Here is a 12,638-nt window from a genome sequence, read left to right as displayed (position 1 = left end):
TTCATCTGGTGGGGAATAATCGACTCAAAAACATGAGGAGCATTGAGATGACAGATATAGAAGATTTCAATTACAAATAGAAATAGAAATGGAAGTATTTCTATTGAAAACTCAAAAGAATATTCGACCGAATATTCGGCCGAATTGCTTGTCTACTTCACGGCGTTTTTTACACCATGGAAACAGTATAAACATACCCAGGAAGATGGGTGTCGAAAATTAGATTATTAGGTGAATTTTCAGCGCTAGTTTTCGACAGCTCAAAAAACAGTTGAAATTTCTTAAAATGTAAGCAAAAATATGGAATAAATTACCGAAAAGATTGATTTTAGAACCTTATCCATCCATTGATTCCTTTTATGGTGCTTTCAATCGAATAAAAGGGGAATTTTTTTTCATGATTCAAAATCATTCTTATTTGGTCGATAGCATTGAATTTCACTGGTGATTTAGTATATTACTTTTCAAAAATTGATTTACTACTATTAAAGAACTTGTTTATGAGATTTTTTATATTCAACTTTTACTAAACTGGGAGAACAAAAATAGAAAAATATGAACATAGATAGCTTGAGCCATCAAATAGAAAGATAAGGTTTTCATTAAAAATTTGTTGAAAACTAGCTCCTGTCGAAATCTAGAGTATCTACCCTAATTGAAATTTTTTAATGGTTCGCAATGAAAATAAGACATTTCGAAATCCACGATTGTTGGTGTGGTTCGGTATAATAAGCTCCACGTCACCAATGAGTGCTACTAAGTGATTGACCGAGGCCATCAATTTCCCACAGAGGTCAAAAGAAAGGCGCATGGGATTAGCAGCTTATTCTCAATGTACAAAACTGATGCTCTCTCTTGGAACATCAATATCGGCGCCAGTCACGTCAATAGAAAAAAAAGAAAGGAATGAATTAAATAAATTTGTGCTTTAGGACCGAGGTTACTTCTGCATCCTGGCAAATAATCTGGTTTGGGAGGAGGGTAAAAGATCGTGTTTTCTGTTAAGTTTCTAATTTTAACCAAAAACCTGCTATTTAAACAAGATCCATACATTTTATATTATTCTCTATTATAAAATGCTTCTGTGATAAAAACTTACTATAGTTTCTGTAATGAATATTCTCACTTTTTCATCAGAGAATTTCAGTATCATACATATGTAAAAAATATTGTAGAAAAATCTGAACAAAGAAACTCAATATGATCCAATTTCAATAACTGACAAATTTTTCAATAAATCGTTTTAAAACAAAATGATTGGTGTTGTAAAAAACTGTTTAGCAAAATAGTTGTTCTCTGTCAAGCTTTATTGTTTCTGATAAAAAAAACACATTTTTTTATTTCAATTAATCAAATCAATGAACAAATCAATTCACAAATCATTTTTCATTATTGAATATCATTAACATCATTCCAGTTAATTGAAGGAGTTTGTTTCAGGAGTTTGATAATTTTTCCCAGAAATATCTTCAAAAAAGTTGAAATACAGCTTTTTCAAACACCATATATAAAATTAATAAATAAAATCAGATAAACATGATGTCGAAGTAACTTTTCGTGTTATTCATGACATAAGAATAAGGTTGCATCATTTTTCATAAATTAAAAAAAATACTTAGCTCTTAGATTTTGTTTGGATTTCCTAGAACTTTGTGACGACCTTCTGAATCTTCATCCTACCGTTCTCCATTCTAGAACTTCTCGGGGTTTCTTTTGTTGATTTTGTTCGGTGATGTTTTTTAAAAAAATTCGCTAGTTTTACGTTTCGGTCTACTCTATTCGACCATCCTCAGAAACTATATTTATTACAAATAAATTTTGAAAGAAAAAAAAATTTTAAGTTACAATTTTACAAATCTAATTAAAATAATTATTAAAACACAAATTGGGAAACACTCACAAAAAGCAATTTTTCCGCCTGCTAGGGCCGTCTCTCTGCTCTAACTGGGCGTCTATCTATTGCTGCTGCTGCTGCTAGTTGTCGTCGGGGCGTCTTATTTTTTAAATTTTCAACGCGCTCTCTTTCGTTCTCCTCTCGCAGTTTAGTCCAGAGCCCGTTGTATGCACTGGATACTCCTTTGGTGTCGATCTGGAGATTGACCGCCTGGTTTCCCCGTAGTTTGATGTGTAGTTTCTCTGCTATCAATCGGTGGGATTTGTGGCAAATTCTCTCCAGAATTCGCGTTTTGTCAAAATTAAATTTGTGATCAGCGTCGTCTTGAAGCGCATGTTGCGCTAGGCCAGTTTGCGTATTCTTTAAACGGATGTTATTCTCATGTTGCTTCGTTCTTTTCTCCAGGGTTTGAGAAGTTTGACCAACATATTCTTTCCCACATGAGCATTGAATCGAATAAACAACATTCGTTTGTTGCATTTTGGGGATGGGATCTTTAAGTTTTGTGAATATGGTCGATTTGACTTTATCACATGGCTTAAAGGCGGCGATCACATCATGCTTGCGTAGTATTTTTGCCACTCTCTCGCTCAGGCCAGGAACATATGGGATGGATGCCATCTTCGGGGGTGCTGATTCGACGACGCTGCTGGATTCGAGCGTGTTGTACATAGAGTGGGTCCTTTTTTTCAATATTTGGTGTACCATTTCTGGTGGATAGTTATTATTATGCAGGATATTTTTCACTGAGTTGATGCTGGTGTTTCTAGTTTCGACATCCGACAGTTTTAGGGCTCGATCGATTAACGCATAAGCCGTATTTTGTTTATGGGTGAATGGGCTTTCGGAATAAAAATCCAAATATCGCCCGTCGGGTTGTTTCGTGAACCATTTTTTCTTTATTTTGTTGTTTGTTCTCGTTAGTGTCATATCAAGAAAGCGGATGGTTTGCTGTTCTTCTTTCTCAAGTGTGAATTTGAGAGTTCCATGAGCTTTATTGAATTCATCAAAAATCACATCAACCTCAGCTTCTTTTGCAACAACAAAACAGTCATCCACATATCGTTTGTAGACAGTCAAAAAAATATTTTGCTGTCTTAAGTTATCGATGCATTTTTGTTCGAGTCTCTCCATGCAGATCGAAGCAATACACCCAGATATGGAAGAGCCCATAGGTACCCCGTGTATTTGTTTATAAAAGTTGTTGTTGTATTTGAAGAACGAAGAATTCAAAACAACACTAAGCGCATGCTGGATAGAGGCTAGGGAAAGGGTTGTATATTTACGCAATCGGTGCCATTGGTCCTCGATGAAGTCATACGCACTCGCTGCTGGTACGTTCGTGTACAGTGAGACTACATCCAGCGAAAACATCACACAGCCTTCGGGGATTTCAACCTTTGAGATCTCATCTGCAAACACGAAGCTGTTCTTTACGTGATATTCTGTTTTGCCTACGATGTTGTTGAGAATTCCTGTTAGGTATCGTGCCATGCTGTATGTTGCCGATCCGATTGTGGATACCACCGGTCGGAGGGGGCGATCGGGTTTGTGTATTTTTGGCAAACCGTAGATTCTTGGTGGGTGACAGTGAAAGGTTTGTAATTTGGTCTTGGTAAAATAATCTATGTGTTGGTCTCGGTGCCACTGCTCCACAATTGTGTTGATTTGTTTCAGTATTTTTGTTGTGGGATCACTATTTATTGGTTGGTATGTGGTAGTGTCCGAGACCAGCAAAGACATTTTTTGGCGGTATTCTTGAGCCGTTAGTATCACTGTTTTGTTACCTTTGTCAGCTTTGGTGATGTAAATGTCGTTGTTGGTTTTGAGATACGCGCGGCTTTTTACAATATCTCTTTTGATCCACTCCGTTTCTTTCGATCTCGGTTGGTGTTGGTAATTTAGGTGGTTTAAAACAGCTGTTGCCACCTCTGCTCGTATGTCTTCTGCTTGTGGTTTTTTTGCGATTGCGCTCTCAACGTCGGCAACAAATTTAACATACGGTATGTTGTGTTTGCTCTGTATGTTAAAATTCGGCCCCAGGAGAAGAACTCTTTTAAGAAAGTCAGGAATTTCCGTGTTCGTAGTGTTTTCTATCCAGTTGGGTTGTTGTTTTATTTCGTTGACTTTCATGTTTTTTAAATTTTCGAATTTTCGGATTCCGGTTGCTCTGCCTTGTGCAAAGACGTGCTGAACCTTTTCCTCAATCGTTGCTTTGACCTGCCTCCAGTCCTGTTCGTGTAGAAGTGCAGATAATTTATCCGATGCGAAAAACTTTTGTTTTTTCAATTTTTCGATGGATCTTTTCGTGTCACTTATCACTATGCTCAGCATCCGGATTTTCTGTCGGTGTAGAAGACGTTTAAGTTCGTTCCATGAAGCTTGATTTTGAACTTGAACCGCCACTCTGTAGTCTAAGCATTTAGGAACCAGTTTACATTTTCTGCAGTTTAGTAGAAATTTCAACCGGTTGTTGTTCCGCGCCATTTTCATCGATGTTTTTAGTAGCAACCTTGTAAGTGCTCCGACTTCTGTGCTGTATCTTTCGATGATTTCGTTCACAAAAAACATTGTGAATTAGGATTTTCCTTTATCAAGATATTTTGTTCACGACGATTTCGATCACCGCTGGATATAATTTTTCGGGGTTTCTTTTGTTGATTTTGTTCGGTGATGTTTTTTAAAAAAATTCGCTAGTTTTACGTTTCGGTCTACTCTATTCGACCATCCTCAGAAACTATATTTATTACAAATAAATTTTGAAAGAAAAAAAAATTTTAAGTTACAATTTTACAAATCTAATTAAAATAATTATTAAAACACAAATTGGGAAACACTCACAAAAAGCAATTTTTCCGCCTGCTAGGGCCGTCTCTCTGCTCTAACTGGGCGTCTATCTATTGCTGCTGCTGCTGCTAGTTGTCGTCGGGGCGTCTTATTTTTTAAATTTTCAACGCGCTCTCTTTCGTTCTCCTCTCGCAGTTTAGTCCAGAGCCCGTTGTATGCACTGGATACTCCTTTGGTGTCGATCTGGAGATTGACCGCCTGGTTTCCCCGTAGTTTGATGTGTAGTTTCTCTGCTATCAATCGGTGGGATTTGTGGCAAATTCTCTCCAGAATTCGCGTTTTGTCGATTGATAGCAGAGAAACTACACATCAAACTACGGGGAAACCAGGCGGTCAATCTCCAGATCGACACCAAAGGAGTATCCAGTGCATACAACGGGCTCTGGACTAAACTGCGAGAGGAGAACGAAAGAGAGCGCGTTGAAAATTTAAAAAATAAGACGCCCCGACGACAACTAGCAGCAGCAGCAGCAATAGATAGACGCCCAGTTAGAGCAGAGAGACGGCCCTAGCAGGCGGAAAAATTGCTTTTTGTGAGTGTTTCCCAATTTGTGTTTTAATAATTATTTTAATTAGATTTGTAAAATTGTAACTTAAAATTTTTTTTTCTTTCAAAATTTATTTGTAATAAATATAGTTTCTGAGGATGGTCGAATAGAGTAGACCGAAACGTAAAACTAGCGAATTTTTTTAAAAAACATCACCGAACAAAATCAACAAAAGAAACCCCGAAAAATTATATCCAGCGGTGATCGAAATCGTCGTGAACAAAATATCTTGATAAAGGAAAATCCTAATTCACAATGTTTTTTGTGAACGAAATCATCGAAAGATACAGCACAGAAGTCGGAGCACTTACAAGGTTGCTACTAAAAACATCGATGAAAATGGCGCGGAACAACAACCGGTTGAAATTTCTACTAAACTGCAGAAAATGTAAACTGGTTCCTAAATGCTTAGACTACAGAGTGGCGGTTCAAGTTCAAAATCAAGCTTCATGGAACGAACTTAAACGTCTTCTACACCGACAGAAAATCCGGATGCTGAGCATAGTGATAAGTGACACGAAAAGATCCATCGAAAAATTGAAAAAACAAAAGTTTTTCGCATCGGATAAATTATCTGCACTTCTACACGAACAGGACTGGAGGCAGGTCAAAGCAACGATTGAGGAAAAGGTTCAGCACGTCTTTGCACAAGGCAGAGCAACCGGAATCCGAAAATTCGAAAATTTAAAAAACATGAAAGTCAACGAAATAAAACAACAACCCAACTGGATAGAAAACACTACGAACACGGAAATTCCTGACTTTCTTAAAAGAGTTCTTCTCCTGGGGCCGAATTTTAACATACAGAGCAAACACAACATACCGTATGTTAAATTTGTTGCCGACGTTGAGAGCGCAATCGCAAAAAAACCACAAGCAGAAGACATACGAGCAGAGGTGGCAACAGCTGTTTTAAACCACCTAAATTACCAACACCAACCGAGATCGAAAGAAACGGAGTGGATCAAAAGAGATATTGTAAAAAGCCGCGCGTATCTCAAAACCAACAACGACATTTACATCACCAAAGCTGACAAAGGTAACAAAACAGTGATACTAACGGCTCAAGAATACCGCCAAAAAATGTCTTTGCTGGTCTCGGACACTACCACATACCAACCAATAAATAGTGATCCCACAACAAAAATACTGAAACAAATCAACACAATTGTGGAGCAGTGGCACCGAGACCAACACATAGATTATTTTACCAAGACCAAATTACAAACCTTTCACTGTCACCCACCAAGAATCTACGGTTTGCCAAAAATACACAAACCCGATCGCCCCCTCCGACCGGTGGTATCCACAATCGGATCGGCAACATACAGCATGGCACGATACCTAACAGGAATTCTCAACAACATCGTAGGCAAAACAGAATATCACGTAAAGAACAGCTTCGTGTTTGCAGATGAGATCTCAAAGGTTGAAATCCCCGAAGGCTGTGTGATGTTTTCGCTGGATGTAGTCTCACTGTACACGAACGTACCAGCAGCGAGTGCGTATGACTTCATCGAGGACCAATGGCACCGATTGCGTAAATATACAACCCTTTCCCTAGCCTCTATCCAGCATGCGCTTAGTGTTGTTTTGAATTCTTCGTTCTTCAAATACAACAACAACTTTTATAAACAAATACACGGGGTACCTATGGGCTCTTCCATATCTGGGTGTATTGCTTCGATCTGCATGGAGAGACTCGAACAAAAATGCATCGATAACTTAAGACAGCAAAATATTTTTTTGACTGTCTACAAACGATATGTGGATGACTGTTTTGTTGTTGCAAAAGAAGCTGAGGTTGATGTGATTTTTGATGAATTCAATAAAGCTCATGGAACTCTCAAATTCACACTTGAGAAAGAAGAACAGCAAACCATCCGCTTTCTTGATATGACACTAACGAGAACAAACAACAAAATAAAGAAAAAATGGTTCACGAAACAACCCGACGGGCGATATTTGGATTTTTATTCCGAAAGCCCATTCACCCATAAACAAAATACGGCTTATGCGTTAATCGATCGAGCCCTAAAACTGTCGGATGTCGAAACTAGAAACACCAGCATCAACTCAGTGAAAAATATCCTGCATAATAATAACTATCCACCAGAAATGGTACACCAAATATTGAAAAAAAGGACCCACTCTATGTACAACACGCTCGAATCCAGCAGCGTCGTCGAATCAGCACCCCCGAAGATGGCATCCATCCCATATGTTCCTGGCCTGAGCGAGAGAGTGGCAAAAATACTACGCAAGCATGATGTGATCGCCGCCTTTAAGCCATGTGATAAAGTCAAATCGACCATATTCACAAAACTTAAAGATCCCATCCCCAAAATGCAACAAACGAATGTTGTTTATTCGATTCAATGCTCATGTGGGAAAGAATATGTTGGTCAAACTTCTCAAACCCTGGAGAAAAGAACGAAGCAACATGAGAATAACATCCGTTTAAAGAATACGCAAACTGGCCTAGCGCAACATGCGCTTCAAGACGACGCTGATCACAAATTTAATTTTGACAAAACGCGAATTCTGGAGAGAATTTGCCACAAATCCCACCGATTGATAGCAGAGAAACTACACATCAAACTACGGGGAAACCAGGCGGTCAATCTCCAGATCGACACCAAAGGAGTATCCAGTGCATACAACGGGCTCTGGACTAAACTGCGAGAGGAGAACGAAAGAGAGCGCGTTGAAAATTTAAAAAATAAGACGCCCCGACGACAACTAGCAGCAGCAGCAGCAATAGATAGACGCCCAGTTAGAGCAGAGAGACGGCCCTAGCAGGCGGAAAAATTGCTTTTTGTGAGTGTTTCCCAATTTGTGTTTTAATAATTATTTTAATTAGATTTGTAAAATTGTAACTTAAAATTTTTTTTTCTTTCAAAATTTATTTGTAATAAATATAGTTTCTGAGGATGGTCGAATAGAGTAGACCGAAACGTAAAACTAGCGAATTTTTTTAAAAAACATCACCGAACAAAATCAACAAAAGAAACCCCGAAAAATTATATCCAGCGGTGATCGAAATCGTCGTGAACAAAATTCTAGAACTTCATAATCCACGCACGCGTTGTGTATTTTCCTCATATGGTTGATACCGTAATACTTGAGATTCTTTTCATCGGCATCGGCTCTGATAGCTTCCCAATTCCACGTCTTGTGCGAAACGCAGCTAAAAGGAAGCATCCTTTCTTCCGGGAATTGACCAAGTTAAATTACAAACACTTTTTACAATAAGATCTTTTTTCAGTATACATACAGTTCTTAAAATTTTTCATGCTCAAAAACACGTCTGTCACTTTTAGGCACCGCCTACCGAGTCCATTACGAAAAATACCGGTTTGATGAATTACAAATACCGAAAAACCGGATTTGAAAAAACCGGTAAATTCGACCACCCTACTTTTTTGCTGTATAGCATCACTTCAAGTTGTAATGTGTCATGTCTACAAGTTTAGTAAATGGTGAAAAAAAATTTCAACATGATTTTAACATAAGAAGGTATTTGGGTACGTGATAAGTTTCTATGATTGTTACAAACCTTTCTGCATTGCAGTGTGAAGAAGGGCGGGACAAAGGGAGTTCGATGCAAGTTTATCGAAATCACAGAAAAATCTATAATTTCACAGAATTTCGAACCAATTTTCATCACAGAATCTGTGTCAAAGTATACAATATTTAACAGACTGGAGGCTTTGAGGCCTTTGAAAAAAAGCAACACTCTGAGCTGGCCCTACTAGACCTCAGCAAAGCATACGATACTGCTCAAAAAGCACCCATTCTCGCTACTTTAGCTAGATGGGGAATTAGTGGAAATCCATATAATTACCTCCAAGACTTCTTAATAAACAGATCGTTCAAAATACTGGTCGGTGGAACTTTATCCCAATTGAAATCCTTAGAAAATGGAGTTCCGCAAGGACCAGTTCTTGCTGTAACACTATTCTTAATTGCCATGGAGCCGTTTTTCTTAAGAATCCCCCGCGGAGTGCAAACTTTCATTTATGCTGACGACATAGTGTTATTTGTATCAAGGGCACAAGTGAAAAGAGTTAGAAAAAAAATGCAAAATGCTGTGATAAAAGTGATCGAATGGGCTGACGGGATAAATTTCACGATTTCTTCGGAAAAGTCTAGCATACTTCACATTTGTAAGAGAAGAAAGCTCAAAACGGTCCCACAAATAACTATCAATGGAAAAACGTACAATTGGTACAACGTCCACTAAAACCTTAAACTTTTCGCCCCAAATTTTCGAAACCAAAGCAGCATTAGAGTCTCGCCCTAACCTCCCCTCATATGGAGGTCAAAGAACATGCTTACTGAATATGTTCAAGAGTATAGGTGAAACAAAAATATTTTACGCAATTATGTAACACTTTAGGGAGAAAAGGCATCAACTCGCTAAAACCATTTATGCCTAACTATATTTAACTCCGGTATACGCATCGCTGCTGACGCATTGCGGAGTAGTCCAATATTATCCCTCCATGCAGAAAGCGGAACCCTACCGTGGATTTACCGATTAATAGAGCGCATGGCACGCTTGAAAAACCACATGCCACCATCACTCCTGCCTTCACAAAGGACACTTCAAGCATTCCAATCACTAACTGGAAAAGATATTCCCAATATTTGTAAATCCAGATCAGTTTGCACTCGACCGTGGAATTCCAAAACTCCCAATGTAGACTGGTCGATCAAAAAAAGTTTTAAAGTAGGAGAAAGTAACCAAAAGGCAATTCAACTGTTCAAAAACCACCTTCAACAACGCTATTCAAATCATCTCCAGATTTGCACCGATGGTTCAGTTGCTAACAAACAGGTCGGATTTGGCATATCAAGTGGTAATCGAGAAATCTGCTATCAACTACCGGAAGAGTGTACTATTTTTTCGGCAGAAGCTATGGCGATATTATTTGCACTTAAAACGATCTGATTCAGCTAGCGTTTTGGAGGCAGCGGAGTCTGGAAAATCTCTCCATCCATGGGTGCAAGAGATTGAAGAAAATCTACACAAACTTAAAGGAACCCTGTGTTGGATCCCGGGTCATGTAGGTATCGATGGAAATAGCAAAGCTGAAGAACTAGCTGAAAAAGGTAGACGCGGTCCGAAAATGTCAACTGAGACTCCAGCGCCCGACATCATCACATGGATAAGATCGGAGATAAGGCTTAAATGGGAAGAAGATTGGCTAGGTAACCGGCAACTTTTTTTTGAGAAGCATCAAATCTACCACTTTACGCTGGAAAGATAGAAACATCCCCTTAGAACAACGTGCTCTGACTAGACTCCGAATTGGACACACCATGCTCACGCATTCAGAGTTCTTCCCGAAAGGGATAATCACCTGCAACACCTGCAATCAACCTCTCACAGTTGCGCATATTATTGGAGAATGCAGGTTATATGGGACAGAACGACATAACTGTGGAATTGGTCATGACGTATCGAGGGCGTTGAACGTGCTCAACGAAGACAACCTACTTAATTTTTTTCAAATGTATGTATGTATGTAGGCAGTTGAACCCACCAGTGGCTGATAGGTCTTTCGACCCGAGGCGGTACGGGAAGTCTCGATCACACATTCTAATATTGTTCATGCTTAACTCACAAACAATAATTGCAGCACAACCAAGGGGTCCGTTACCACTAGCTTGGGACAGGTTTGACTCATCTTACTCACTTCAAACTGTTCGAAACAAATAAAGATACCTGGAAAGGTCCCTAAGAAACCTATTCCAGATTCCAAATTTGCCGAGATACTCCGGCTGGCTTGAACCCACAATCCATTGTATATCAGTTTTCCGCTCGTTCGATGCCCTGTCCAACACCCCACTAGTCCCCAATAATAGAGTTAAGCTATTTTATTATTTAATATAATGAAATTTAAAACGATCAATGTTCAAGTGGTACTTAGCTGATTTCATTCCTTTGTTGATTCCTATCGCCTTGAAGAAATCCAAGCAATCTACAGGAAAAAGCTTCGACGCTGGCACTCTTATTTTACTACTGTACCCGGAAATAATCTCCTTTGTCAGAAAGATAATAAACTTTAAAAAAAATCACTAAAGTTTCTCCACCTTCATCACTGATTCAAAATAACTTTCTTTGAATTTTTAATTCAAATCGATAAAAAAATCCTTCCAGTTCTAAATAGATATCTTCTTCACTCCACAAATCGACAAAAATGCACGGATTAAATTCGAATTCTATTACCGGTTTTCCCGAAAATCTATCTACACCAACATCAAGAATTTTCGTTATGTTTAAGTAAATTAATCACTACAATGACTAACTTCGAAAAAAATCTTAGAAATGGAAAACAAAAATTTAATTTAAAGACCACAGAAGAAAAACGCGGTCGCGGAAAAACAAACAACCGTTCTCGAGCAAGGCCAACTTAGCTCTCACAACCTACTTAATTTTTTTCAAATGTACAAAAATCATCCAAAAACTCGAGACATAAGTTTAAAATGTAAACTTTTCTTAAGAGGACGAATGACCAAATTGGTTAAAATCCTCTATAAATAAAAAATATAGAATAGAATAGAATAGGATACAAAATTTTAGAAATATTCACAGATTTCAAAAATTTTTAAAATTTTTGAGGTTTTTCTTAAAATTTAATTTTTTATATCAATATAAATTTATGATAATTGCCTTTGAATGGGAAAAATATGATAAAATTGGTAATGTGAATTGATTTTTCTTAAGTAAAATGTAAAAAAGACGTAATGACATGACTTTTAAATGAAATTATGAAACCGCCACTGATTTTTTTCGGCAACCTTGGTTCGATGTTAATTGCGTTGTACAGCTCGAAAACTTATTAACCAATCCCATGAAAGTTTGTTGGCATAAATCAAGAACTTATCAAGTAAAAGGAAGAGAAAATTGTTGGCGTACGAATAATTTGAGATCCTCTCTTATTGCTGGGTGGAGTCGGAAAGAAAGGGACATTCTATGCATATTACATTTGGTATAATTTGAAAACTAATCAGACAAATAAAGCGATTTTTTTTGTTTCGATTATAGTCATTTTAACATCTTTATGTCATTCGCGACTTATATCAACGATGCAGTTGGCTGACAGTTATTGAAAAACTTATCCGGTACAACTGTGATCGAGGTTTACTCTTGGGCTCGAACTCACGAACATCGGTTCAGGAAGCAGCTGACTTGCCAACTGAGCAATACCACAAGCCCAAATAAAGCGAAATGTTGCGTCATTTAGATACTAAAAATGATTTTATAGTAGTTCGTGAGCAATTCTTGCATTGGAATAAGGAAAGGGCTTGAAGTCCATATCATTAAAACATGTATTTTG

At 38.0% G+C, this 12,638-nt stretch overlaps 2 protein-coding genes across 2 annotated transcripts; one reads left to right on the top strand and one right to left on the bottom strand.

Moving 5' to 3' along the window:
* Positions 1–1,921: 1,921 nt before the first annotated feature.
* On the bottom strand, positions 1,922–4,381 carry LOC129738112 (uncharacterized). The gene has a single exon (XM_055729298.1). It carries the CDS (start codon positions 4,379–4,381, stop codon positions 1,922–1,924), a length of 2,460 nt encoding a protein of 819 aa, XP_055585273.1.
* A 1,247-nt stretch (positions 4,382–5,628) lies between these two features.
* Positions 5,629–8,088, top strand: LOC129738110 (uncharacterized). Its single transcript, XM_055729297.1, has one exon. The coding sequence runs from the start codon at positions 5,629–5,631 to the stop codon at positions 8,086–8,088; it is 2,460 nt and encodes an 819-aa protein (XP_055585272.1).
* Positions 8,089–12,638: the final 4,550 nt, after the last annotated feature.

The sequence above is a fragment of the Uranotaenia lowii genome, chromosome 1 (assembly GCF_029784155.1).
Source record: "Uranotaenia lowii strain MFRU-FL chromosome 1, ASM2978415v1, whole genome shotgun sequence".
Lineage (NCBI taxonomy): Eukaryota > Metazoa > Arthropoda > Insecta > Diptera > Culicidae > Uranotaenia > Uranotaenia lowii.
The sequence above is the reverse complement of the archived record's forward strand: the minus strand, read 5'-3'. Positions and strand labels throughout refer to the sequence as shown.